Below are 26,835 nucleotides of genomic sequence, written 5' to 3'. Positions count from 1 at the left end.
ATGTGGAAGCGCGCTACCTGAATAAATCAAACAATTATATTAGACTGATGACTCGTAAGGATCAGAAGTGTCTTTGAATGCAGCTATAGAAAGAGTAAATGTGATCAAGTTTATTCTCAAAAGTGAAGGGGAAAATCTCTCATACATTTAGTTTAAAGTCTTGTTCAGGTTTACACATGCTCAGTGGTTCAGTCATCATTTATGCAACTATCTATATCGTTTTATATACTCTCTTGGTTGCACGTTTATCCTCGTAATCCTTTTGTTCTTCCTCATCAATAAACTCTTGTGAATGGGTCAACTTCCATTGTTGCTTGATAAATCTCAACCCTTGAGTATTGATTCCTAGTGTAGTACACGTCTTTGATAAGCTATCGCGCAATTGCTGTTTAACCGCAATCAATTGATTCTTTATATGTGGATCTTTTTGATGAATCAATTCTTTGGAGTTTGAGGAGACAATTTCAAATAAGACCTTGCAGATTAATGACAATTTGGTTACGTTCTTGGTGATGTTTTCCTTATTGGTCCAAACTTCCATCACTTGCAACAACTTCAAACAGTATGAGAATGGTAAAACGATCAAGGCGTCGTCAAGCTGTGAAGGTTTGATCTTGACTAAAGTATCAAGAACATACTCGGGACCTGTCATGCTAAAAGCAAGTAGAATTGCATTCGGAGTAGGTCTGATCGCATTTTTATTCGTTTTCAATTCCAATTCGTATTCTCTAGTAGCTTCCAAGTCCGCAATACCAATGTCCAAAGCCTCCATCAACTTTTCACCGGCTTTCAATGTCTCCATGGTCTGTTTACCAACTTTTTCAACTTCGCCACTACCATCCTCGTCTTCATCGTCACCATCTTTCCGTACAGGTTCATCACTATCTAATTGATCTAACAACTTATTTTCATATAGTTCCTCCATTTCCTTCTCTCTTTCCTCTTCCAAAAACACTTGATCACTAGTAGCAGACCATAACCTAATCGAATGATCATGAGAAGTCGAGCACATAAATAATCCATTTTTGCTAATTGCCATACACCATACTTCACTTTGATGTGCTGGTAATTTCTGTACACATTCAAACTTGTCACCATCCCAATACTTTATAAGCCCATCTTTACCACTAGAAAAGAAATTGTGGGATTCTCCAATGAATTTGACATTCATAACCGAATCCTGATGAGCAAAGATTGATTTGTGGCAATCACCAAAGTCCAACCCCCAAATTTTGATATTCTTATCCGCCGACGATGTGATGATGAGCTTGGAATCAGAAGATATATCAATTGACAAAACAGGCAATTTGTGTCCATATAATGTTAAAAACAATTTCAATGAATCTAAAAACACCACTTGTACATTATTGTTCAACAACGAAACAGCAAGATACTTGTCATCAGGTGAAACCCTAACACACAACACATCTTCATTCAAGTCCAAAGTTTGTGTATGGACAAATTTAAGTTGTGAAATGACAGTGTTGGTTCCAGGAACAACATCCTGTTCAACTTTAAAGTTCCAAAACTTAACACATTTGTCGTTTCCTCCAGTCACCAACGTTTTCCCGTCCGATGTTAGATCTAAGGACCAGATTGCTGCACTGTTATCATCACCAGTTGCATCCGCCACTTGATGAGCTTTTTCAACACGATCTACTAATGACGACGTAGTTAAGTCGTATAACTCCAAGTTCCCATTCTTGAACCCAACAACAACCAAAGAACCACCTGGTAAAAACTTACAGCAAAGGGCATAGCCACTTTCCAAAGTGAACGAGCGGATGACATTGTAGGATCTGGTATTCCAAATTTTTAACTCACCATTCGATGTCGTAGCTAATAGCTTATCGTCTTCAGGGGAAATATCCATAGCACGAATATCGTATCTATGACCCAATCTATCTATCGTGTGTTCCCTTACGGCATGAATATCAGTTGTTTGAGCCTTTCTTAGGCTCTCGGGTGTTTGAATGCTGGTGTATTCGATGCTATTGTTGCTCAATGCTGTCAAAATATGTAACTTCTTTCGGTTGCTCGTCCAACAACACGAGCTGATCTTTGAATGCGACCTAACAGTTGTGAACGATGTTATAAGCATGCTAATTTCAGAACTTTGGATTGACTCTAAGATCTCATCATCATCTAAGCCTTTCTCTTTCAACCTCTTCATCCTCTTTGTAATTCCTTTCTTCATCTCGTCCTCAGATCTCACACGAAATATTTCAAGGGTTCTGTCAGCATTCTGCACCAAGAATAGCTCTATCTTGGTACCTTCATGCTTTATTGTCTTGAAGCGCAACTCGTTACCTCTTGCTTTGCTTGCCTTTTCAAACATACCCCTTTCATAAATCTTTTCTCCATCTTCACGAGTGAGATCAATTCCCCAAACTTTAACTTGATCCTTGTTTCCTGTGGTGACGACCATATTAGTATCGTTGTTCACTCCCATTGACCAACACTCAGTACTATGTGCCAAATGTGTCTCGATACATTGTTGACTTTTTAATTCCCATAATTTGATTAACCCGTCTTTTGAACTTGTGAGTAAATAATCATCTATACTGTCAATATCCACATCTTGCTTTGACACCGACAAAAATTCCAATCCTGTGATGGGGCCCTTATGACCTTTCAATTTGAACAATCCCAGCTCTCCTACAAGATCCCACATGATGATGCTAGTGTCATTTGAACCACTGACTAATCTAGTTCCACTAATATCAAACTTCAACAAAGATATACTCGACTTGTGGCCTTCGAATGTCATTAGCACAGATTGAGAACTGACATCCCAAATCTTGATCTTACCATCGGTGTATCCAGCTGCAATCAAATTTGTATCTCGATGGTACGCCAAATGTGATACTGGACTAGGTGCGGTAATTGTACTGGCGTTTGAAGCACCTGGTGTAAACCCATCATTTAATCGTTGTAGCAATTCACCAGTCTTGATGTCCCAAATAAGGATCTCTTCCAATCCTGAGGTTAATGCTCTTCCAACAGATGTAGACGATTGGGAGTCACTGGGCGGAAGCCAGACAATATTCGAGTGTGATGTAATGACTCCGAAGCATTTCTCTTCGTCATAACGGTTGTACGATTTGACCATTGTAGTGTAAGAGAGTTCTATCGTTGATGCTTTTACAGGGTGAAAAAAAAAAATTGGTTTGGTATAACATCTCTTTTTTTCTGTGATGAGGCAAACCTCATCGAACCTCACTACACAGTATAAAACGAACTAAAATCTATTAAAATGTAAATGGCTTAATTAGCCAACACGGCTAATAATAAATTACCTAATAAGAAAAAAAATGACGGTTGTCCTCCATTGATCGCTCCATCATTCTTCTTCTCTGAAGAGGAGGGGCTTTCAGAGGACGTGGTTTCGCTACCTGATGATGCAGCTGAGGTTTGACCAGATGTAGAACCTGAAGTAGTTGCTGTGGACACCACGGATGATGTTCTGAGTCCTGTGATGTCGCTTAATCCGCTAGCGCTGCTCACAGGAGCGGCATCCTTAACTCCACCACTCCAACAATACTCTTGAAAACACTTTTTGCATTCATCACTTTGCTCTTGTCCAAATCTCTCTTGTTGTCTTCGTATTATGGCACATCCAACACATGTTAACCAATTGCTATCATCAGTCAAGTTGTTTCTTGACATGACTTCAAACCCATTTCTGATGGTTCCATATTTTTCGGCATCTTCATAGGATAACTTAAAAGTGGAAAAGTTTGAATAATACGATTGGTGATGGTTTGACACGTAAACAACCAACGGGACGTCAGTGGCGTTTATATCGCTGTTGTTGTGCCATTTTATCAATGCATCCAAGTCAGAAGCATTACATCCAAAGAAAACTGGTTTTGAAGACAAATCTTCGTCAAGAAATTTATCAACATCAGGAACAAATGGGAAAGGTGTACCTTTTCCTTGTTCCGCAAACTGTCTTTTGTAAGTCAGAATAATTGATGTGGCATTGGGCCAACTTTCATTAGTATCTGCTGAATTGTCAAATGCGAAAATCACATCGACATCACGAGTATTTTGAATTAATGGGTAAAATGGAACGTTTTGCAAATCTTCACCCCCATCCACTAAAAACAACGTCTCATTCCTAACCATAGCAACGGATTCACCACTTTGCTGTCCAAAGAATGGGTTCGGTTCGTATGAAGCTATATCCCACTCAGCATAACTTATACGTGATAACAAACCAGTCAAAATTGATTTAATAACACTATTGATATCGTAATCACCCAACTGAAGTAAAACTTGATTGAACAATGATGAAGATGTGCCCATAATGAATCCCGCATTATCGAAATTACGCACACACACATTGGTGTCATTCGGGTTTCCCGAATCCACTGACGACCCCAAATACTCGACATCTGTAAACGCATTAAGCGATGGATCCCACAGTCCCAATTCATGAGCTGAAATCTCAATGACAGTACTATTTTCATTAATAATCAAGTCACCGGGACGCCTAGCATTACTAACGACAAGAAAGTAAGGCATGGTGTGGTCTTTGAAATGTGACATGTTTCGAACACTTGACCACGTAATATTTTCTCCACCACTCTCATCAGGAAAGAATTGATAAGACAAAGCCCTACCCCAAATGTCAGTGATTGTGGTATCAAAGCCAGCATCATCTTTTGCTGTAACAGCTTCTCGTAGACCATAATAGTATGCAATTGTCTTGTCAATACGAATACCGCTAGGATTTAATATTGAATCTTCAAGTTGCCAGATTGTCGAGCTTCCATTGACAATTTCTGCAACTGAAAGCCAATTGTTCATTACCAAACTACCAACAAGCCAATTACCACCGGAAAGACCAGTGATGTAAGTTGCCGATTGAAGTAAACCACCAACACCATGATCGTTGGCACCTTCATACCTATCATCGGTTGCTAGAAGCTGACCTGCCCCACACAACATAGCTCTGTATCCACCACCACTAAAAGATAATCCAATAGTGATATTATGATCCTTAGCATTATCATTTATAAATGACTCCGCATCAAAGTCAGTTAAATTTGATTTGTTTTGTAAAAAGTTAATCAAGTTCTTATTGGTTATTTCTTGTCTTTTTTGAATATACTCCTTTTCCAAGTCTGAAATATCGTTTGCATCTCGTGTTAGAGATTCTGATGGACACGTGCTATTATAAGGTGCATAAGGATTAGAATCGTCAGTTGAAGCAGCTGCGTCTGTGTTACTGGATGCACTTTCACTTCCACCAAAATTACCCACTACTGATTGGATCCATGATTCACCACCATCAGAAGGTGCACTTGTCTCAGTTGAGTCGCTGTTGGTGCTTGAACTATCTGAATCAAAAGGCCAAATTGCTTGTACCTGGACGAGTAATGCTGCTGATGCGCAAAGTACATGGAAAGCCCTCATCTAATGAGTGACCTTAGGTTGAAATATGTGTATGATTAGAAATGCTGTTGCTTAAATAATAATGAGTATTTGCACTTATTTATAGATTTTTCCGGTTCTGTTTGTATCCATGAGAGCGGATTTTAAACTCTTTTGTGAAAGCCTTTCCTTATTCAAAGCAAATATGTATGTAGAGGGGGTTAAACTAAAAGTATATCAAGAACGAAAGAAAATAACACAAAGTTTCAAAGGTGGTGGTGGTGTTAACTTCATTATTGTGGCTAGGCTAAGAAAAAAAGCTTACAGAGAAAATAGGAAAACAATAAAGTCCTAAATCCTCGGCTGTTGGTGGACAATTAATGAATGATATTAATGGTTGTTTTCTTCATATTTTTCTCTTTTTTGTGTGTGTGATTTCTGTTTGATCTGAACCCAATTAGGCAATAGCAATAAACAAAAAAAAAAGAAAATAATGATACACCCACTCATAGCTGCACAAAAGAAATATTCACTATTGTGCGATATTATAAGTGCCGACATTTGACATCATTATAACGGAGGAGCTTATTGTTGCGTAAAGACGGAAGGTTGATAGACCGTTTGAAGACCCAATTTCGTATGTGGTAGATAAGAAGCAACAAGAGAGCCAGAGTTAAAATAGCCACACGTTGTATCTTCGATGCATTCATAAGTGGGGAAATTGAAACCTGCCCCACGTCGCAAAAAGTCTTGTTGCGCAAAGTCTTAAGTTTCTCTTTGGATTAATCATGAACAGTTACCAAAATATCAGGCTCAAAGATTTGAGACATTGGCGGAATGCACAAAATATGCAACAAGTGATCACTCTGGTCACATGTGCTTGTGAAAAAGCTCATTTGTCTATGGCGATAAAACAATAGCTCATTTAGCTAACCATATATCTATGTAATGGAAGGTAATGGGACTTGATTAACTTTATAGGGACATTAATTCATCATGTGGGTACATTGAAGGAATAGGTCAGGATCAAGATCTTGGAAAGCGATTTATTCTGATGGGACTGATTCACTCAACAATGGGGAACTTCAAACATCCATGAAATTGAGAAACAAACAAGACAAATGGATATATCCTCAAATCGGGATCTTGGCAATTCAGTGAATAAGAAAATAAATGAAACAACTCTGAAGATTAAACAAGACAGAATCATCCAATTCGGAAGTGGGCATACTCAACATAATTTTGGAAACGATACAGGTTCAGAAAGACGCTTGTTATTCATCCTCCATCAACAAATAAACCTCTTTTCTGCTCTATATCATTAAGCCTGCTTTTGTCCCCCAATTCCCTGTGTTTGGATAGTTAACAGTGTTGGTAGTGCCTTTTTTTTTAAACTGTTTTCATCCAACCACGAGCATACCACTTGCTCGAAATATAATCGTCTGATAACCGTTTAAAAAGGCAAGAACATATCCCGCAATATCAAGACCCCCTTTCCCACTTCCTCGTCATCAAGAAAAGCTAAAAATTTGTCTTCGTTGAGTACATTTTGTTTTATCGCCAAGATTCAAAAACACTCAGCACCCTCCAGAACCAATCACATCGGCCGATTAGCAGCAATGCTGGTGTTGAAATTCAAACATCCCTTTATATATGTTTTTTCAGAATTCTCCTTTTAAGAAAAGCTAAAAAACGTGGAAATCATCAATCTTGTCATAGGTCGTTGTGGATCTTGTTGGATGCTTTTGAGTAAATAAGATAGAGGAATATCTATGGAGTCATAGAATGATGTTGTGATTATGGTTGTGGTTGGCAGATATGATGATGATTGATGACAGCAGGAACAAAAAAAGAGGGAAAGTTGGGATTTTGGAGTTTTGCAGCACCATTTATACCCCAAACACAAACACTTACACACGGAATTTTTGGCAGCCACAACAATACTTTTTTTTAATATACTCTCTATAATCTGACTATACGATCCACTATAACTGAATCTGAATAAATCTAATAAATATCCACTCTAGATATTCTATAACTGTCTAAAATCTTCCCCTCACACAACCTGTCTAACTTCTTCTTGTTCCTTTAACAACAATAGGAATCATACCACCAGTGGAAATGGTGAAATTTCTATGACCCAACACATTAATAAAACATCTAATAGTTCCAGCATGTGAATAAGTAGCAATGTGTGTATCCTCTTCTGCTTTTTTCTTATCTACTTTCCCATCACCTAAATTATAATCCAGTTCAAATAAATTTTGCAAGAAACGATTAATTCTTATCGATTGATCAATCATTGATTCTCTTTCATCATCACCAAACAATACATCTTCTTCATCTACAACTCCATCAGTGTTGAACTCGGGGAATCGTTGTTGGATAGTACGTTTTGGTGAACGCTTATCACACAAGTTTTTCCCAATTGTTTCTCGAATTAATTCATCGATACGTGGTATGATAGCTTTAGGTTTTAAATCATTCCAGGTAATCTGCAAAGTGTTGCATGATCTTTGTAATGGTGAAACAAAAAACTTGGACGGGATGGGTGCACCTTCCTTTAATTCTTGTTGCCACAATCGATGGTTTTCTTCAGCTTGGGCAATACCTAATGGAGTTAATTGAGGGTCAGGTGCGTATTCAATACCATCAATCTTACCCAATTTATGCAACTCCTTATTCCATCGATCTAATCCATATGTCTCAACAACTTGATTATGAAACCCATTCCCATGTCTAGCAAGAAACAAAAGCTTGTATTCAACATTATCTGGAGCTTCTTGATTCAATTGAGTCAATTGAAGAATAATATTTTTCCAAGGTTTCAATCTGCCCATATGATCAGTAGCGTAATTGAAAACGGCATCATCAGTTTTAGTATCACTTTGTTTGAAAAAACCTTGAACCGTTTCAAACTCCCAGGGGAATTCTAACTGTCCTTGTGGACCACGTTTATTTTTCAATGTTGTTTCCCAAAGTTGTTTATATTGTTGTTGTTGTTCTGCTCCGGCATGGGCATCAAGATAGTCATTTTCAGTTGGGATTAAAAGAGAGTCACCCATTTTTGTTGCTATAGTGTAACTTTTCTGTCTAATGAATGTTTGAAAAGTTGCTGAAACTAAAATTCGACGGAACTGGTTCATTTTATATGACATTTGTGACTCAGATACACAAAAATCGCAATTCTTCCGAATCTTGTCGCGCAATTGAAACTGACAGAACTCCGAAGAACCAAAGAACCCTTTCCGCTTCAACTTTTCTCCAAAATATATATTACATAATATACAAGGAATACGAACTCCGCCCAAAACGATTGTGGCAAACAAAGTCTCTACCAGTAATACTACAGTTTCCTTTTTCTAAATACTTATTTCTTTATTTGAAATTTGGCTAATATAGGCACATGATCCGATGGGAAATTCGGATCAGGAAATCCAATACAATGTGAAACATACTTCTTATCAATCTCGCCTAGTAATCCTCTAACTTGTAGTTTCGAAGTTGAATACCAGATGTAATCAATGTCATCAGTAAATGAAGGTGAAAGATTAGTAAATGGTAATTCTCCAATCGCATCATAAGCTGATTTCAATTTGAATGGATGATGGAATCCAGATTCAGTGAATTTTCCATAATCTTTACCAGATAAATCAGAATGATCTTTGGAGGAACCGGTGGAAAATAATTGGTATACAGCCGATTGTTTGACTGAATTGAAATCGCCACATATGACAATTGGCGCCTTTTTAACTTCTTCCATTGACGAGGTCTGTTGATATTTCTTGATAAAGCCTTGCAATTCTTCCAACAAAATTCCAATTTGTAGGGTCTTGACATCATTAAATGCTGGATCCCAATGTAAATGAGTATTGACAAAACAAATTCTTTCTCCAGTTTCCTTATGTTCCAAGTATGATATCAACGCGATATTATCTTTATTCATGAATCTGTTGAACAAATCTTTGGTCTTTTTGTATTTGTCAGATCCCATGCAGACACTATTGTATTCAAAATTTTGCTTGTGTACTAATGTGAACTTATCCACTTTGTAAAATGTGGCACATCCATCAACCTTCTTTGAATCATTTTCGCTCATTGTCTTTGATCTTGTTTTATTGAAAAACAATCCCTTGTATCCCTTTTGTGCTAACAACGGTCCCCAAAACTCCATGTATGTTCTAGTTTCAACTTCTTGCATACATATAATATCAGTACTATAGTTCAAAACCTCCTTCTCTAAAAGGTCTCTTCTATACTCCCATTGTAATGCCCACGATGGAGTAAACTTGTACATTTTTGGCGTAGCATAATGTTGACACAAAGTGTTGTAGGACATCAACGTGAATACATTACCTGTACTTTGCTCCTGTTTGTATGGCTCGTTGGTATCAACAACCTCTCCATCATCTTCCACTCGCAACCAATGGCGTGGCTCAGGTGATGCTATTGTCGACTTTTGATCTCTAATTGCGGCTATTAGCTCCTTAGTACCCTTCTCAGCAACCAAATTGGCAATGTTCAAATCAAGTGGGTTCCCTTCAACACCAAGAAATTGAAGTTCAAACAAGTTACCAAATGAAGCAGGTAGGGATTTGATGTTATTGTCAAAAAGATACAAAAACCTCAAATTGAAACATAATCCAAGCTCAGATGGCAATTCACTAAGTCGGTTGTGTGATAAATCTAGAGTTCGTAAACTTCTCAATTTGCTAATTTCAGGAGGTATACTAGTCAATTTGTTATTGTTCAAATATAACGACTCCAAAAAATCATACTGAAATAACCTGGGTGAAAGATTAACCAATCCTTGTCCACTCAAATCAAGTTGACACCATAATTGACGGCCTTGAGTCTTCAATCGCATCCTTTGTTCTTCCATTGAATCATCGTCAAGATCTTGAGTAATTTTCTTATTATGCAACAATGCTGCACTAGTAGGATCCCTAGTTGCAAGTTTCTTTTTCTGTTCTTCTTCTTCAATACTTGCAACAATGACTTTAGTCGCTTCAATAAGCCCAATGGATTTAGTTTCAGCATATGGGTTCTTCAATTTCCTCGAATTGGATGCATATTGTCTTGCATAGTTATGAGGATCAGTAGATGACCTTGAAAGTTGACACAATTGTTGTTGATGCTGCCAAAAGCTAGTGTTTGGATTATCAACGTGCAAAGTGCTAGCCTTTTGAATAGGAGTTTGTAATTGAGATCCTTGCAATTGTATCTGTTGTGCTTGGTGTAGGCTCTGCTGTTGTTGTTGTTGTTGTTGTTGTTGTTGCTGCTGCTGCTGCTGCTGTTGCTGCTTTTGAAGCGCCGCAGCTTGATGTTGATTATAGAATTGTTGTTGAAGATGGGGAACTTGTCTTGGTAGGTGATTTGCCTGATATGGTTGTTGCAATTGTGATGCACCACTCCCAATGTTGAGACCATTTCCTCCAGCTTGTTTCAGTTGATTTTGTTGAAACTGGGGGAAATATTGTTGTTGTTGTAAATTTGGTTGAGCTCGCAGGTAATTATTTTGATATAGGCCATTCAAGTTGTCATTGAAACTCTCATTTGGTTGGAATGCAGCATTTAGCCCATTGGATGTAGCCTGTTGTTGTTGTTGTGGTGGTGGTGGTGGCGGTGGTGGTGGATGAGATTGCCCTTGGTGAAGCTGTTGTAACAAAATTTGTTGTGCCTGAAGGTTGGATTGAGGTTGTTGGCCCTGATTCTGTTGAAATTTACTAGCTAGATTCATGTTTCTTCAGTGTGATGGGAATGACAACTGTGTAGTGTATTAGTGGTTTAATTCTTCGAAATGGTTGCCTTCAGTTGATTCCCACTATATCTTTTCTTTTTCAACACTCACTTGAAACAGCTGTTTGGTGATTGTGTAGTTGTGTGCTCTGGTAGTTTATTTAGACAAGTCAGTTGTATAGTTGTTAATATCATGCAACCAAAAAATATGTATATACGATGATTGATGGATGCAATAAACTGTGTTTTTTGTTCGTTTTTGTTGAAGATTTTCGACTGTTTTTTTTTATCATCATCAATCAATAAAAACTTTTGTGATACACACGACTTAGTTGCTGCACATTTGAAATTAAGTTAGGTATTTTACGAAAGAAGAGGTACGTGACATTGTCTATGGTGAGGACTTGTTGTGTAAGTTGATTTTTAATATTCTACAAAGGTTCACTGAGAACAGTTGAAATTTCATTCCAAAAGCCGATCTAAATAAATAAATACTCTATTACTCACTTGTGGGATATATCGACCACCAATGGAATATGATCAGAAGGAAATTGAGAGTTAGGAAACCCATCAACATCCTTTTGTTGACAATAACTAGGATCAACTTCCCCTAACAACTTATTCACCAAAATATCATCACTTACAAACACATGATCCAAAACATCAGAAAATCGAGTGACGTAACTTGTAAATGGTAAACCAGCCGAATTGTGTAGATCTTGATATACATTTTGTAAGTTGAATGGGTTGTTAATTTGTCCGCTCTTGTCAATTAAGGGATTATTAATACCATATTTGCGATTCTTGAAGTCGGGTGAAGATGTAGTGTCAATTGTATCCCCCAGAAGTAAATGAACCACGTCTGAATCAAAATTGGAGTTTAGATCACCTAGAAGAATAATTGAAGAATCAGGTTCTGTTCTAAATTGTTGTAGTTTGTTTAGTAAAATCTTTATCTGAAGTACTTTGACATCATTATATTTTGGTGACCAATATAAATGAGTATTGGAAACATAGTATATTTTTCCAGTTTGTTTATCATATAGCTTAAGTATCAAAGCCACAGTATTTCTTGTAATTACTCGTTGAATCCAATCTGTAGTTAATTTGTACCTAGATCGATGATTGATGATTTCTTTACCAAAATTGATCTTTAGCTCACCTAATATATCAAATCTATTAGTGTTGACAAATATACCAACTCCATCCAATTTATCGTTATTGAAGATATTCAAATGCAGTGGGCATTGTTTTTGAATATAAAAACTTTGATATTTATCATTGGGGAATGTCTTGCTCCAAAATGTCTTATATATGTGATATTCCATTTCTTGAAAACACATAATGTCACAACTAAATTGCTTAATTGTTTTGTTGATAAGGGGGAACCGATGACGGTCCCAATCTAAATGCTGGGTGTCCACTTTGTCGTAGACTCCTTTCCATATGTAATGTCTTGATAAAAGATTATATGTCATGATTGAAATCCTATTGGACTCGTCCACCGGTTGGCCTTGGTCCAAGGTGATCCATTTTCGGTACTTCATTGCATCGTAGCTATCTAGATTCATTACGGTTGAAGATTGAATATTGCGCATAGGAATGGATACGATCTTGGTTAAATAAAGCTGTCTCGGTACTAAGATCATGAGCACAACAAAGACTATGAAGCAAACAGTTAGCTTGCGTGAGCTAATCTCGCGCAACAATTTAAAAGGGATATGTGAGTGGGATGTCGTAGAAATGTTGTTGAATGACCAACGAAGTTAGAATGGAAATCTTAAATTGCTACGGTTGATATTGCTTTGGTTGATGTCGGTTTTTCGATTAAAGGTTTTGGTAATCAATAGTATGTCAACATATAATCCTAGATGACTGTTTGTGGTTGGTAGTCTTTGATAGGCGATGTACAACTAAGGCTGAGTGAATTCCGCTTAGGAGTTATTACATCATCATTGGTAATAAATATTAGTGCAAATCTATTTCGCAGTGCGGCTCCTTCCTAATATAGAACATAGTTTGTGGTTGCAAAGTGCAAAACATGACAACACATTTGAAAAAATTTCGTATAAACAACGACCAATGTGTTTTGCTTATAGTATGCTTCTAAGGGCTTTGAGTTTGATAAATGGACCCAAATAGAATGAAATGGATGGTCCCTATCTGCATTAAAATTGTAGGATATATAGTAGTTTTGCGTGATATTAGTGCAAAATAATTTACGGAAAACACAACTTCAACTCGCTATTGACAACCACCAAGTAATTACGTAAACCGATAATGTCTTTTTAGGACATACATGCTTGCCCCATTCTGTGCTCAAGAGAGGTACGAGGGAAAATCAAGGTCACTAAAAACTCAAAATTTACAAAAAGCCTAAAAACCTTTAATTGAAGAACCCTTTAAAGTCAGGAAATAGTCAAAAAGGTACGATCGGGGTCCGCCTTATGTAGAGCTTTAGGAAAAAAGTACAAACCTAATCCACTTAACTACAAGGTATATACCCAAACTTAAATGGAATATAAGAAAGAACAGATGGGTCTAGAAACTTTATGCACTTAAAACCAGGCTATGCAAAATATATGCGTAGTAAGCATAACGCTGGAAGTGCAGTATAGTTTTGATTGACCTATAGGATGTATAGTAGATCCCCTTAACCCCATTTTGCTATACACAAAGTGGTTGGTAATGTATTTGTCCCCCACCCCCTCACCCAGTTGAAACAATAAGGACGCGTTGTATTGGGATTTTCCTTATATAGAATATTAGGTTGGTAGCGTCAGTAGCAGAATTCCTTGTCAAGTTTAATGGCACAGAAATAATACTACGAAAATACACATTGGGATTGTTATGATAAGAGTGGACCACTATCGCACGTTATGTTGTGGTTTTAAATTTCATCTCTTTTTTCACTTTTGGTCTCTATCTTTTAAACTCCCTGATATTGTATTTTTTCGGTGGCTTCTAGACGATATTATGAAATAGCCGAAGTGAATTTATTGTTTATGTTTTCAAAAATGTTTTTGTGGTGTGTTTTGTTTAGAGGATACGCGTCTCTCTCATTCCAATATGATCTTCAAGTAATAACGACTAAATAAGGAACAGGAGTGTGTGTGTACCTGTGTGGGTCTATCCTACCATTGTTCTATATCATAGTCTGACATGATCAAGGATTTTGAGAAGTAGTAGTAGTAGCACCTATCTACACGTGTTGCTTCAAACAAAATGCTAAACCTTCATCTATTACTACAAAGTCGTTTTTTTTTCTATTGGCGTAGCATATTGTAGGTATATGGTTGCAACGAGAGCTACTATAGATATGTTTGTGAAGGTTTATACATGGAATGAGTTTGGTATATTGTATCGTATTACAATATATTGTTACGTATTGTTCCTTCAAATGAATTTTCTCCTTCGTCTCTCACTATTTCAATAGCATAATTTTTTTTCCCTTTCGAGATCTTTTTGAAACAAATTTAAAATCACCACCAAATCTACACATACTCAACAAGGTATTTACAACCACAACCATTAACCTCTTTCCCCGACTTGACATAACACACCACAAAGCAGCTAGTATCTGTGTGTTTCATATCTGTACCTTTTGCATTTTTGCTAGAACAAGAACAAGAAACAAATTAAACCAGATTTGCTTAGGTTTCAGTACAAATAGCATTTACAACCAGTTTCATTTCAATCGCATACATGACTAGTGTTTATAATTCTGATTTGAAGAATCATAGACGTGCTCCACCTCCACCACGTCCTCCGGTAGCGGCACACTCATCATCATCTTTGAACTTACTGTCCACAACACTGGGATTAGGGCTAGGTTCAAAGGGAAACACCTATCACAACAATATCTCCTCCCCAACGTCCAACCAAATTCCCATTAGTCTTGGCTCAAACAAACGTCAATCTGGATGGGTACACGTGAAAGATGATGGTATCTTCACATCGTTTAGATGGAACAAGAGATTTATGAATATGAATGATCGATCGTTGAATATTTACAAAAATGAACCTAGTATAAACGATCCAAATAGTCCTGAATTGTTATTACCATTGAATTTGATAAGTAATATAATCTTGAAGCCACAATCAGGACACTCCAAAAACTGTCAATCATTTGAAATTATTCCTAAAAATTATGGAAAATCTATATTAATTTCAGTCAAATCAAGTAATGAATATTTGGATTGGTTAAATGCGTTTTCAAGTAAATGTCCTTCAGCTCAAATTGGACAATCTATGAACTCAAGTAGCACAATTGCTGGCTTACCAACATCTTCAATGGGAGCTGCATCCTCGCAGTCTAGTCACAACTTAGCATCACTAGGTGGTAGTGTGAGTGGATCACTACATGGCGGTAACTCTGGTGTATCAAGTCCAATAAATTTTACCCACAAAGTTCATGTTGGATTTGATCCTGCTAGTGGTAATTTTACTGGATTACCAGAAACTTGGAAAAGTTTATTACAACATTCCAAAATCACTAATGAAGATTGGAAAAAGGATCCTGCTGCTGTTATTGAAGTATTGGAATTTTACTCTGATATTAACGGATCAAATCCTACTACACCAATGGCTTCACCTCAAGTTAATATGAATAAGAATATTGGTAATACTATTGACCACAATTCTAATTTACAAGAATGGACTAAACCACCTCCAAAAAGTAGCACTACACAATTTAAACCAACACGATCAGCCCCTAAACCGCCACCGCCTTATCATTTAACTGCTCAACAACACGGAAGCGGAGGCAACGAAGCAACTGCCCCCACCACAATATCCCCATTGAGTAATTTGCTTAGTAAAAGTGTTGGAACAACAAATGCAAATACTACCACTGTTCCTACACCACTGGGTGATAAGAATGATCTTGTTCCAGTTAGAAGAGCGCCTCCTCCACCGACAGGATCAAGTGGAGGTATATCCAAGCAGCAGCAGCAGCAGCAGCAACAACAACAACAACCATTGCGTAGTCATCAACGTCAACAATCTACATCTAAACCGCAACAAGTGCCACCTTCATTACCCGGTGGTGCTAGTTTCAACAGAACACCAACATACAAAGTTCATCCCGATTTGAAGATTCAACAAAGTAGTACTAGTCTTTCACTGGATAAGGAAAACATGAGTGATGAAGGTGTCAAGCATTACTCTCCTACATCGAAAAAGAGTCCACTGGAATCACAACACCCAAATGTGTCCGTGGTGCAGTCTCATCAACATAAGCCACATCAGCAACCACTCACTGGCCCAGCTGGTGCTGCGCATTCAGTTACAAAGCCATTAAACCCTTTAAATGAACTGGTAAAACCATTGCAATTGAAATCAAAACAGGATCAAGGAGCACAGCGATCTGATCAACAACAGTCCGAACAACAAGACAAGTCAAAACCCAAACCAAAAGTGCAATCACCTACTCAAGGTCCTGCAGTACCCAAGACCGCCAAACAATTGAAAAAGGAACGAGAAAGATTAAATGATTTGCAAATTATTGCTAAATTAAAAACAGTTGTTAACAGCAACAATCCCAAACCATTGTTCAGAATCATTGAAAAAGCAGGTCAAGGAGCTTCCGGAAACGTTTATTTGGCAGAGACGATTTCCCAAGGTAAGAAAATTGCCATTAAACAAATGGATTTAAATATCCAACCAAGAAAAGAATTAATCATAAATGAAATTTTGGTCATGAAGGATAGTCAACATAAAAACATTGTTAATTTTTTGGATTCTTACCTTATTGGAGATTCTGAATTATGGGTTATTATGGAGTACATGGAAGGTGGATCCTTAACGGAGATCATCGAAAATAACGAATTTAAATTAAATGAACGACAAATTGCCACCATTTGCTTTGAAACTTTGAAAGGATTGCAACATTTACATAAGAAACATATAATTCATCGTGATATTAAATCAGATAATGTTTTGTTGGATTCACAGGGGAATGTTAAAATCACTGATTTTGGATTCTGTGCTAAATTAACTGATCAAAGAAACAAGAGAGCAACAATGGTTGGTACACCATACTGGATGGCTCCTGAAGTTGTCAAACAAAAGGAATATGATGAAAAAGTTGATGTTTGGTCATTGGGTATAATGACGATTGAAATGATTGAAGGAGAACCTCCATATTTGAACGAAGAACCGCTCAAGGCATTGTATTTGATTGCTACTAATGGTACTCCTAAATTGAAGAAACCAGAGTTGCTAAGTAATTCAATCAAAAAGTTTTTATCCATTTGTTTGTGTGTTGATGTGAGATATAGAGCTACTACCGATGAGTTATTGGAGCATTCATTTATCCAACACAAGTCAGGAAAGATTGAAGAGTTGGCTCCGTTATTGGAATGGAAAAAGAATCAGGGTCAGGCACATGATCAAGGGGAGTAGAGGAACTGCAGGTAATGTTTGGTATAGAGTAGAGACAGTTTCCATAAAAAAGTTTTCAGAATGTTAATCTCTTTGGTGTACAGTTTAAGGTTTTTCGGTTGTATAATCCTTTCTTCGTTTCGTCTTGGCAACTGTCAATTTTGATAGCATCACTTTAATAAAAAGGAGGTATTATAGAAGCTTCCCAATCGATGAAGCCATCCGAGGGATTTTGATCTTACTTTGAAACAAGCGGCCGAATAGCTGCAAAAAATTATTGTCCAATGAAAAGATGCGCTTATTCACCATAAATGTAAGAAGAGACCAAAGCAATCATAGGGCTAATAACAACATTACACAAAGCGGAAACACAATTAGAAAAAAAGAAATTTTTCTTTTCTGAATGAGCGAAATAAGAAGAGGATTTAAGCGCCGAAGAGTAAAATGAGATTTAAAACAATAAATGCTATGGTCATTGGTTGTTGATTGAATTGAATTCATTTCGTCATTTCGTCATTCAGTCAAAAGTTTATTGTTCTCTAGTCAAGTCGTTTCTTTTTTTTCCAAATTTTTAGATTTTTCAAAAATTGAAACGTCTTATCTTTTATGTTTTCCTATTGTTATTTACGCTATACTCTGTAGTGCTTTAAAATACGTTTAATTGCTAGGCTACGTCAACTATGCTTTTACTTGATACGCAAATGCCTCAGTTCTGTACGTATATATGCCCAAGAAGGCATATAGCGTGGGCATAGCATTCTTTTCATTATTTGTCACACGACAAGTTTCCCGAACCATTCATTTTGTGTGTTGTATTTATTAATTATTCTTTACTTTCTTTACTTTCTCCTCCTTTATTTCTCGCCCTAATGGGTGCTAATGGGATTAATAATTTTTTATTGTTTTTTAAAGTTTAGAGATGTAGCACAATAACGGTGATGTTTTTCTAAAATTATAAAAAAATTTTTAAATCGGAATTCCAATTGGAATTTATATATACATCGAAGAGACTCCAAGAGATCAATTTTTCGTTTCTTGAAGTTGTGTAATAAAGGAGGGAACCCCAGAACACAGGATCAACAGCTGCTACAAAAGAAGATACTTAATCAACTATAAACGCCCATTTATTTAACCACATTTTTTCGCAATAATCTAACACATTCATACCTCCCACAATGTCATACTGACATCGTTTCACCGATTTTACGATTTTCCTTTCTTCAATATTTGCCTGACTAGACAAGGATTACATTCAAAGAACGCACATACAATTACTCAAACCTCCTTTTTGCAGCATAGTTAAGAAACAGTACTACTTCAATTTTTCTTCTTAAAATTACAACGTTTCCCTTATGAAATTCGCAGCTGATTCAACTGTCCCATCAGAATACTATGATGAAAATTTTATTCCTGGAACAACTAATATTCTTACTGGTTCTCAGCACGATACCAATTCCATTTCATCCAACAAATCACTCAAACGAGACAAGAATGGATTAGTCTTGCTTCCCCAACCATCAGATTCAATCAATGATCCATTAAATTGGTCTAAACCACGGAAAATCTGGCATTTAATCTTGTTGGCATTCATAACCGCTTTAACTGCCGCCACTTCAAATGACGCTGGCGCTGCTCAGGATTCATTGAATGAATTTTATGGCATCTCTTATGATGCCATGAATACTGGTGCTGGTGTATTGTTTATTTTTATTGGTTGGTCATGTATGTTTTTTGCACCAGCTTCATCATTGTATGGAAGAAGAATCACGTACTTGATTTGTTTATTGTTTGGGACTTTAGGATGTATGTGGTTTGGTTTCAGTAGAAAAACTGCCGATACAATTTGGTCACAAATGTTTGTTGGTATTAGTGAATCATGTGCTGAAGCTCAAGTACAACAAAGTCTTAGTGATATTTTCTTTCAAAATAATTTGGGTAGTGTATTGACATTGTATATTTTGGCAACTTCAGTGGGCTCATTCTTGGGGCCTTTAATTGCTGAATTAATTGCTGAACTGATGACTTTTAGATGGGTTGGTTGGTGGGGTGCTATTATTTGTGGGGCCACGCTTGTCGTGTTGTTTTTTGGTTGTGAAGAAACCGTTTATGATCGCCAATTGAAGATTTATGAAGCTACGCAAGTTGAAAATAGCAAGCAAAGTGAATCTTCTCTTGTTGATGAGAAGTGTTGTGATGCCCACGGTGATAAAGAAGCCGAAATCAAGACCATAACCAATGACATGACCAAATCGGAAAAGAAAGATAAATTAGATGCCTTATCGCATGTTCAATCACCGACTGGCAATAGCAATACCAATTATGACATTGAAACCAGTGACGAAAAACCAACACCATACTTGAAAAGAATCGCATTAATCACCCCAGCTCCATACTTGCAAGGCTTTGGATTCAAACAATACCTAAACCGTTTTGTCATCTACTTCAAAGTTTTCACATTACCAGCAGTTTGGCTCTCAGGCTTACTATGGGGATTACAAGATGCATACATGACTTTTTTCCTCACCACTCAAGATACATTCTTTTACGATCCTCCATGGAACAAAAGCAACACCGGAGTAGCAATCATGAATGTTGCCACTTTAATTGGTGCTGTTGTTGGATGTATCATGTCAGGTATCTTTTCCGATAAGCATGTTGTATGGATTGCAAAGAGAAATAATGGAGTAATGGAACCTGAATACCGATTGTATTTGCTATTCATTACATTGATTATATCTCCGCTTGGACTTATTATGTTTGGAGTTGGTGCTGATAAACAATGGCCCTGGCAGTGCATTTATGTTGGGTTAGGGTTTATTGGATTTGGATGGGGTTCAATTGGTGATACTGCCATGTCATACTTAATGGATGCTTATCCGGAAATTGTCATTCAAGGAATGGTGGGAGTCTCAATCATCAATAATACCTTAGCTTGTATTTTCACCTTTGCTTGTTCATATTGGTTAGATGGTGCAGGTACAGCGAATACTTATATTGCTTTAGCAGTGATTGATTTTGTCACTATTGCTTGTATTATCCCATTCTTGTATTTCGGAAAGACATTTAGGAAGAGGACGAAAAACATTTACATCAGTATGGTTGAGTTAACTCAGGGGATGGGTTAAATCTCAAATTTTGTTGCATTTTATTTATCAAACAGCGTATATAAATTAATACTTAATTACAATGAACGGTGCATTTAGCTATAAAGTGTTTCCCTTTATCCGGTCATATCTAGATCAGCATCTACATTCTCTTGCCCAGTAGCCCCATTTGAATCACCAGCTTCACCATTAGTATTCATATACTCATTCAATTCCTTATCCAATTCCTCAGCACTCTTTTTCGGTGCAGTTCCTCTTCCCGATTTACCACCACGAGTTGAAATTCTTCCTCTTAAACTTCCCCTACCTCTCAGGCGACCGCCCCTAGGCAAGCCACCACCAAGTTCCTCTCGTCTCGCTGGTCTTGGTGCTATGCGAATCCTATCTGCCAAGCTAACGGTATTCTCAACAATTAAAATCTTACCCATGGCCTTCTTGCCATCATATTTTTCAATCGCCTCTGAATTACTCCGTTCACAATCACGTTGGAAACATATATAAGCAATCGTATCATTCCTCTCATCAAATTTGATAAAATCAACATCATTAATCGTAGAAAACAACTTATTCAAATCATCACCGTTTAATTCCGGATGAATATTCTTTAAACGTAATGTAGGACGTCCATTGGCCATATGTAAAACGTCGGGGGGTATACTTGATGAAGATGGTGTCGTCTCTATCGCCGGTGATCCACGAGGAATATATACATCTGGTTGTCGTCTGCTATATGGTGGAGATCGATGTTGACGATGGAAACGTGAACGTGACGACGAAATTGGTCCTCCACCTCTACCTCTTCTACTTGTAGGTGTGAATTTTCTTTCGGGTTTCTTTTCCCCAATTATATCGTCTAATGATTTCTCTAAAATGTTTGACATAGTGATTCTGTTCTTGCCGTTTGATCAAATATGCTTTTATGGTTTGGTTTTTTTCCATTTTTTTTTTTTTTTTCGTATGTCGTTGAAATTTTGGTCATTGAGGGAAAAAGAGTGACAATACAGTAGAAGTTCCTTTCACAAAAGGTCTATTTATCTATTCTACGTCAAGTCAGTACACTCTAAATTCCTCTCCTAGTTCTTCTTCTTGCTGATACCTTTGAAGTAATCTGTCTTTTCATACTTTGTGCCTGTCAATTTACCATCTGCATCAAAAGTATTTTGCTTTCTCAAATAATCCAAAGGAACTAACCTTGGCCAATCAACATATTGATATCCATTAGCAAGAACCCAGGATAAACCTCTAACATTGAAGATCAAGCACAAGGCAATTATGGCCAAGTTTTTTAAATCCAACAAGGAACCTCTTGGGTAATACAAAACTGCCAACATAATCAAGAACGAAGTACCCATTAAATAGGGCAACAATTGAACATAGGCTGGCCTAACATCAATAAATGGCGATTGGACCGCATCTTGGTATGGTTTGTATTTACCAAGAAACAAGTCATATGAATCTTGTCTGCTTCCATCAGAATAGTTATTCTTGTAATAACGAGTAAGTGAATTCCTCAAATCTTGGAGAGCACCACGATAACTTCTCTTACCAGTCCGTGTATAATCAGTTTTCAAAGCACCAGTTCCTGAATAAGCGCAACTAACAGCATCAGCATTATCGGCCCAGAAATTTTGGAAAAATAAGTTGAACTGTGGGTCCACTTTAGCAAATGGAGTTTCAATTGAGTTCAAATATCCTGATTTAACCAAAGTGTTCTGTAAGACCCATCTACCGATTGAGCCTTGGACAACATTAGTTCTATCTAAACAATCCATACAATTTGTTCTAATTACAGAGTTTTGCAAATGAACAATTTGTCTTGCATTTAGGTCAATCTCAAAATAGTTGTCTGAAGTGTAGCCCAATCCAATCAAATGATCCAACAACAAATTAATTCTGTCATACCTCATACCTTTACATTCATGATGGAAATCAAAATAAATGTAATGAACATGAGCTTTCAATTTTTCCGGCAAATTCTCCACTGCTGCTTCGTACGCTTGTTTAACAGGCTTTTCATATCCCAGTTGATTAACCAAATTAACCAAATAGTTATCACCATAGAATTCCACTTGTTGACTGAAATGAGCCGCAGTAGCGTCTCCTGAAGGCTGAGAACTAATCTCCAAATTAGGCTTGTAACGCAAATTGTTGACCTCGGCCCAATACACTGGCACTGAACCTCTCGTTTGTAAAACCGAGTAAATATGATTATCATCAGTAGTGACAAACTGCTCAGTTTCATTAAAGTTGGCCACATTACCTTGAGCATCAATACCACGACGGAAATATCTTGTACCAGCTCTCTCATTGGAACGACGTGTCAACAAAGCAAATTGCAATGCCCTGCCATTGAAAATAGTGGAGTGAGATTTGAAATATCCGTATATGATTGGGGTGATAAACTCAAATTTAGAATCAGCTTCAATTAAAGGAGATGAAATATATTTGTTCCACCAGAATCTTTCATCAATTTTAGGATGCTCCGTAGTGTATTGTTTCTGCAATGAGTTAGTGATATCATACTGGTTGTCAATAGAGTAATATAAAGTACCATTCTTCAACTGTTCATCCAAAAGATTCAAGTATACCTTCTCCTCACTTGCTGGCTTGGCTCCACTCAATGATAAAATCTTATAGCTCTTGATCAAAGCAATCTCCTTGTTTAAAATTGACCCAGTGACGAGATGCTTATCAGCAATAATTATATATGAGTTGATCTTCAATTTAATCACACCAATAATACATGAAATGGCATTGGTATCACTGGTTAATGTTGATGGATATTCCTTAGTTGTCTCAATACTATTACCATTATCCCCCACTAAAAGGTAGTTGTTGGTTAACTTATTATGAAAGATATGAGTACCATCTTTGGCTACTGAATGAGTCAATACCATGATGGAGATGTCTTGCTTATGGCTCTATCAAGATATATTGGTTTATAATTACGAATGAGTATCTTTTTTTCCCACAGTGTCCCTCAGTCGGTTGGGGAAACGAAAAAAAAGATTCAATCTGGTCATGTGATAAATTTTAACATCCACAACGGTGGGGCAGAATATAATTAGATCTGTTGAGGGTAGCTCTTCAGAGAAGTATTCAGTAGTAGTCATTCGAATGATATTCTCAATTCACACTAGTAGCTTTAGCATAATAGTTCAGCTTGGACTACATGAAACTTGTAATTTAAAACAACCTTGATTATTGCTAATTGTTTTCAAAAATATGCAATCCATGTGACAATTACCACCCCCCCCCCCCCCCATTAGTACTGGAAGTTTCCTGTAATTGCAATACCACCCTTATATACGTTTTGAAGTCAATTGGGTGCAAATTTTTGTTTGATATACTTCTTCATCAAGCGTTGGCATCTACCAAAGGATATCCCAATACAAGAGTTCTTTGAAATCACACACAAATACAATTCTGTTGCGAATTAGACAATAGCTGTTCTAAATTGCCTGATTTTACCAACACAATGGAGGACGGCGTTCCTCCCAGAAAGAAACTTAAGAAATTTGATCCTGTAAAAGTGCAGGAAGCTGTAGCATTTTATAAACTCCATGAAAAGGATCAACCTCGACCAACCAAAGTATTAGTATCAAATATGTTCGGGTTGTTTATTCGACTTTTCGCGCCCACCTAGCAAAATTCAACAAAGAACTCGAGAAGAACTTACCAAGTGGGAATCTGACAGAAGTAAGATATGATGCAGAATCGTTACCTACAACGTCAACTACTGGAAAATTCATCGAAGAGATAAAAAGACCAGCAATAAGATCCCATCAGAAAAAAGTTCAAGAGGTGGACGAAAAGCTAGTCTGCGATCATGTGTTTCACCGATCCAATAGCAAGATTCCTTTTAATGACAACTTTGTTATTAATGCAGCCAATTAGCTCTTACTGGGAAAAGATTTGAGCCAAGGGCCACCAAGGGGTGGCTCTACGGTTGGAAAAAACGATATCTGGAACTACAGAAAATAAGATTTCGTCTTAGTTATCTGAATTTAATTCCAGCTGGTTGGAGAGCTGTGACTTTGTGGTTTGATGCCTTTGAAACGTTTATGGAAAAATACGGATTTGACAAGAGCCAAGTATAGAATATGGCTGAACCTAGCTTTTAACTCAGTAAAGCCTCAAAGCAATGGTCAAAGGTTCGACTTGATTATGAAGAAAAGAAGGAAGATATGACAATATTGGAAACGATATGTGGTAATGGTGAAATACTAACGCCACTATTGTTACACAAAGGGCGGGATACCCTGTTATCTCGATACAAACCAGCCAATGTTCCCGCTTTTTACTATAGGTCATTAGAGAATGGATTATTATCATCAGAAACAGCAATTGAGTGGCTTGAGTAATTGTTTGTCGGAGAAACGGGAGCAGACAAAAATAAGCATCATACTGGTTTGATTCTAGAAGAATTAACTTGTTTCACCAGCGATGAATTCAAAGCAAAATACAAGGAGAACAGCATAGAAGTTTTGCACATACCTAAACAAGCACTGTTTATGCTTCAACCGCTTGATCAGGCTGTCCTTTCTGTTATTGACAACAGTTTTCGGGGTAACTTGTTTAATGGTGGACAACCCTCACCAACTGATGTTGATCGAGGAGAATTCATAATGGGCCATGATACGATACGACAAAAGAGATTGAAACCTAAAGCCTTGCGCTTTTTTTGGGAAATAACTGGATTGTTTCCCTTTGATCGTGATCAAGTGTTCAAGTTTCCAACCAAGAATGAAGGCTTTGCACAAACTCCTGAGGCGCTTTCCAGCAAAATTATGGATGAGGAGTCCACCACATGCAATACTGAAGCACTTCCCAGGAAGGAAATGCCCATTGCACAATCTACTGAATCATTACCCCACAAGCCATTGACCGAGAAGCCCACCGAACAGGATATAGGGGCGCAGCCTACTAAGGGCTTGAGTGGGGAGCCCACCATGCACCCTGCAGAAGGAATGTCTGAAAACCCACTAACAGAGTACCTTTCCCTACAGGGAGCAAGAACCTTATCTATCACATCACTGATTGATGTGTTTGCTGAGTCCATCATGCAAGATACCGCTGCACAATCCAAAAAAAGCCGAACGCTGGGTGCATCTTACAAAATGGTGAAGCGCTGAACAGGAGGACATTGATTAAAGGTCACACGATAGAAGAAAAAGGCGATTTATCTGACACGACACCGGGCGATAACAACGATACACAAGATACACAAGCGTCGCCTCGAGGAGATGCTAATTTGACAAAAAAAGAACTTGCAGACTCTGAAGAAAAATCAGAGGGAGAATTGATACGGCTTGACAAAGGTGTTGAGTATTGGCGACAAAGAGCATTACACAATAAGAAATTGTTCCAAAGTGCCTCAAGGCTTTTCTACAAAGCACTAAAAATAGGAGGTTACACGTTGGGAGATAGCGAATATGATCGAAAGAAGGGGATGTTATCAATGGAGTATATTGAACGTGCTTTCAAGGATATGGACAGGAAATAGAGGCGAGTTTTGCATGTAAGCGTTAGTTTGATGTACCACTGAGAGTTCAGTTTGTTGTTGTAACCATCACAATGTAGCCAATAGAGGCGTTACATTAACGCACGTTGTTGTTTATAATAAATTGGTCTCCTTCGGAGGTTAATTATTAGGACCGTTTATTTTAGCGAAGTAGAATGAGTATTTGCTAAGCCCTTGTTTTTGATTGTATTACGTAATAACAAAGTATTTTGTTCCATAGGATTTACATAAATCACTCGGAGGTAGTCGAGAAGGAAAGAGAAGGAATCTGTATGTTTTGATGAAAAAGGTGTTTCAACTGGCATCTAACAATAACGTGGTATCTCGTAAATATCCGTTGCCAAGAATGTTGTGCTAGTTTTGTAGTACTTTTCGGGGTTTAATACGAAACACCTTGTGGTTTATCTCCCTAAATTTTTCAATTTCCCTCTCCCTTTCAAAAATTGTCGCATAAAGACGGAGCAATCAATTTATTTTAACAATAAACCACAATACATTAACACAATAAATTATTCCCTAGAAGGACAAAGACAAACTGCAATGGTTAACTATGCGTTACCCACATGTGCATAATGTATGTAAGGAAGACACAAACTCACTACTTATATGCAGCAATCAATAATGTTCTTTAGTGTTCTATTCTGAGGAGTATTTCTTGTATATATATAGAGGAGGATTGTCTGTCAAAATCCAATTCCTCAG

At 37.3% G+C, this 26,835-nt stretch overlaps 10 protein-coding genes across 10 annotated transcripts; 3 read left to right on the top strand and 7 right to left on the bottom strand. All coding sequences in view use genetic code 12, as the record gives it.

Annotated features, from left to right (window-relative positions):
* Window positions 1-211: 211 nt before the first annotated feature.
* On the bottom strand, window positions 212-3,112 carry CORT_0A04700 (Dip2 small ribonucleoprotein complex; the record flags this gene model as incomplete). Its single annotated transcript, XM_003866250.1, has 1 exon — window positions 212-3,112. One exon carries the CDS (start codon window positions 3,110-3,112, stop codon window positions 212-214), a length of 2,901 nt encoding a protein of 966 aa, XP_003866298.1.
* A 155-nt stretch (window positions 3,113-3,267) lies between these two features.
* Window positions 3,268-5,424, bottom strand: CORT_0A04690 (Plb5 GPI-linked phospholipase B; the record flags this gene model as incomplete). Its single annotated transcript, XM_003866249.1, has 1 exon — window positions 3,268-5,424. One exon carries the CDS (start codon window positions 5,422-5,424, stop codon window positions 3,268-3,270), a length of 2,157 nt encoding a protein of 718 aa, XP_003866297.1.
* A 2,027-nt stretch (window positions 5,425-7,451) lies between these two features.
* Window positions 7,452-8,540, bottom strand: CORT_0A04680 (hypothetical protein; the record flags this gene model as incomplete). The annotated part of the gene is made up of 1 exon (XM_003866248.1): window positions 7,452-8,540. One exon carries the CDS (start codon window positions 8,538-8,540, stop codon window positions 7,452-7,454), a length of 1,089 nt encoding a protein of 362 aa, XP_003866296.1.
* A 212-nt stretch (window positions 8,541-8,752) lies between these two features.
* On the bottom strand, window positions 8,753-11,122 carry CORT_0A04670 (Ccr4 component of the Ccr4-Pop2 mRNA deadenylase; the record flags this gene model as incomplete). The annotated part of the gene is made up of 1 exon (XM_003866247.1): window positions 8,753-11,122. The coding sequence occupies one exon, from the start codon at window positions 11,120-11,122 to the stop codon at window positions 8,753-8,755; it is 2,370 nt and encodes a 789-aa protein (XP_003866295.1).
* Window positions 11,123-11,624: 502 nt separating this feature from the next.
* CORT_0A04660 (hypothetical protein) lies at window positions 11,625-12,770 on the bottom strand (the record flags this gene model as incomplete). Its single annotated transcript, XM_003866246.1, has 1 exon — window positions 11,625-12,770. One exon carries the CDS (start codon window positions 12,768-12,770, stop codon window positions 11,625-11,627), a length of 1,146 nt encoding a protein of 381 aa, XP_003866294.1.
* A 2,056-nt stretch (window positions 12,771-14,826) lies between these two features.
* CORT_0A04650 (Cla4 Ser/Thr kinase) lies at window positions 14,827-17,526 on the top strand (the record flags this gene model as incomplete). Its single annotated transcript, XM_003866245.1, has 1 exon — window positions 14,827-17,526. One exon carries the CDS (start codon window positions 14,827-14,829, stop codon window positions 17,524-17,526), a length of 2,700 nt encoding a protein of 899 aa, XP_003866293.1.
* Window positions 17,527-18,857: 1,331 nt separating this feature from the next.
* Window positions 18,858-20,630, top strand: CORT_0A04640 (membrane transporter; the record flags this gene model as incomplete). The annotated part of the gene is made up of 1 exon (XM_003866244.1): window positions 18,858-20,630. The coding sequence occupies one exon, from the start codon at window positions 18,858-18,860 to the stop codon at window positions 20,628-20,630; it is 1,773 nt and encodes a 590-aa protein (XP_003866292.1).
* A 95-nt stretch (window positions 20,631-20,725) lies between these two features.
* CORT_0A04630 (hypothetical protein) lies at window positions 20,726-21,490 on the bottom strand (the record flags this gene model as incomplete). Its single annotated transcript, XM_003866243.1, has 1 exon — window positions 20,726-21,490. The coding sequence occupies one exon, from the start codon at window positions 21,488-21,490 to the stop codon at window positions 20,726-20,728; it is 765 nt and encodes a 254-aa protein (XP_003866291.1).
* A 192-nt stretch (window positions 21,491-21,682) lies between these two features.
* On the bottom strand, window positions 21,683-23,506 carry CORT_0A04620 (Sac1 protein; the record flags this gene model as incomplete). The annotated part of the gene is made up of 1 exon (XM_003866242.1): window positions 21,683-23,506. One exon carries the CDS (start codon window positions 23,504-23,506, stop codon window positions 21,683-21,685), a length of 1,824 nt encoding a protein of 607 aa, XP_003866290.1.
* A 1,617-nt stretch (window positions 23,507-25,123) lies between these two features.
* On the top strand, window positions 25,124-25,744 carry CORT_0A04610 (Gad1 glutamate decarboxylase; the record flags this gene model as incomplete). Its single annotated transcript, XM_003866241.1, has 1 exon — window positions 25,124-25,744. The coding sequence occupies one exon, from the start codon at window positions 25,124-25,126 to the stop codon at window positions 25,742-25,744; it is 621 nt and encodes a 206-aa protein (XP_003866289.1).
* Window positions 25,745-26,835: the final 1,091 nt, after the last annotated feature.

Source organism: Candida orthopsilosis (genome assembly GCF_000315875.1).
Source record: "Candida orthopsilosis Co 90-125, chromosome 1 draft sequence".
NCBI classification, from domain to species: Eukaryota; Fungi; Ascomycota; class Pichiomycetes; order Serinales; family Debaryomycetaceae; genus Lodderomyces; species Lodderomyces orthopsilosis.
Note: the sequence above shows the minus strand (reverse complement) of the source record. Positions and strands in the feature narration are given on the sequence as shown.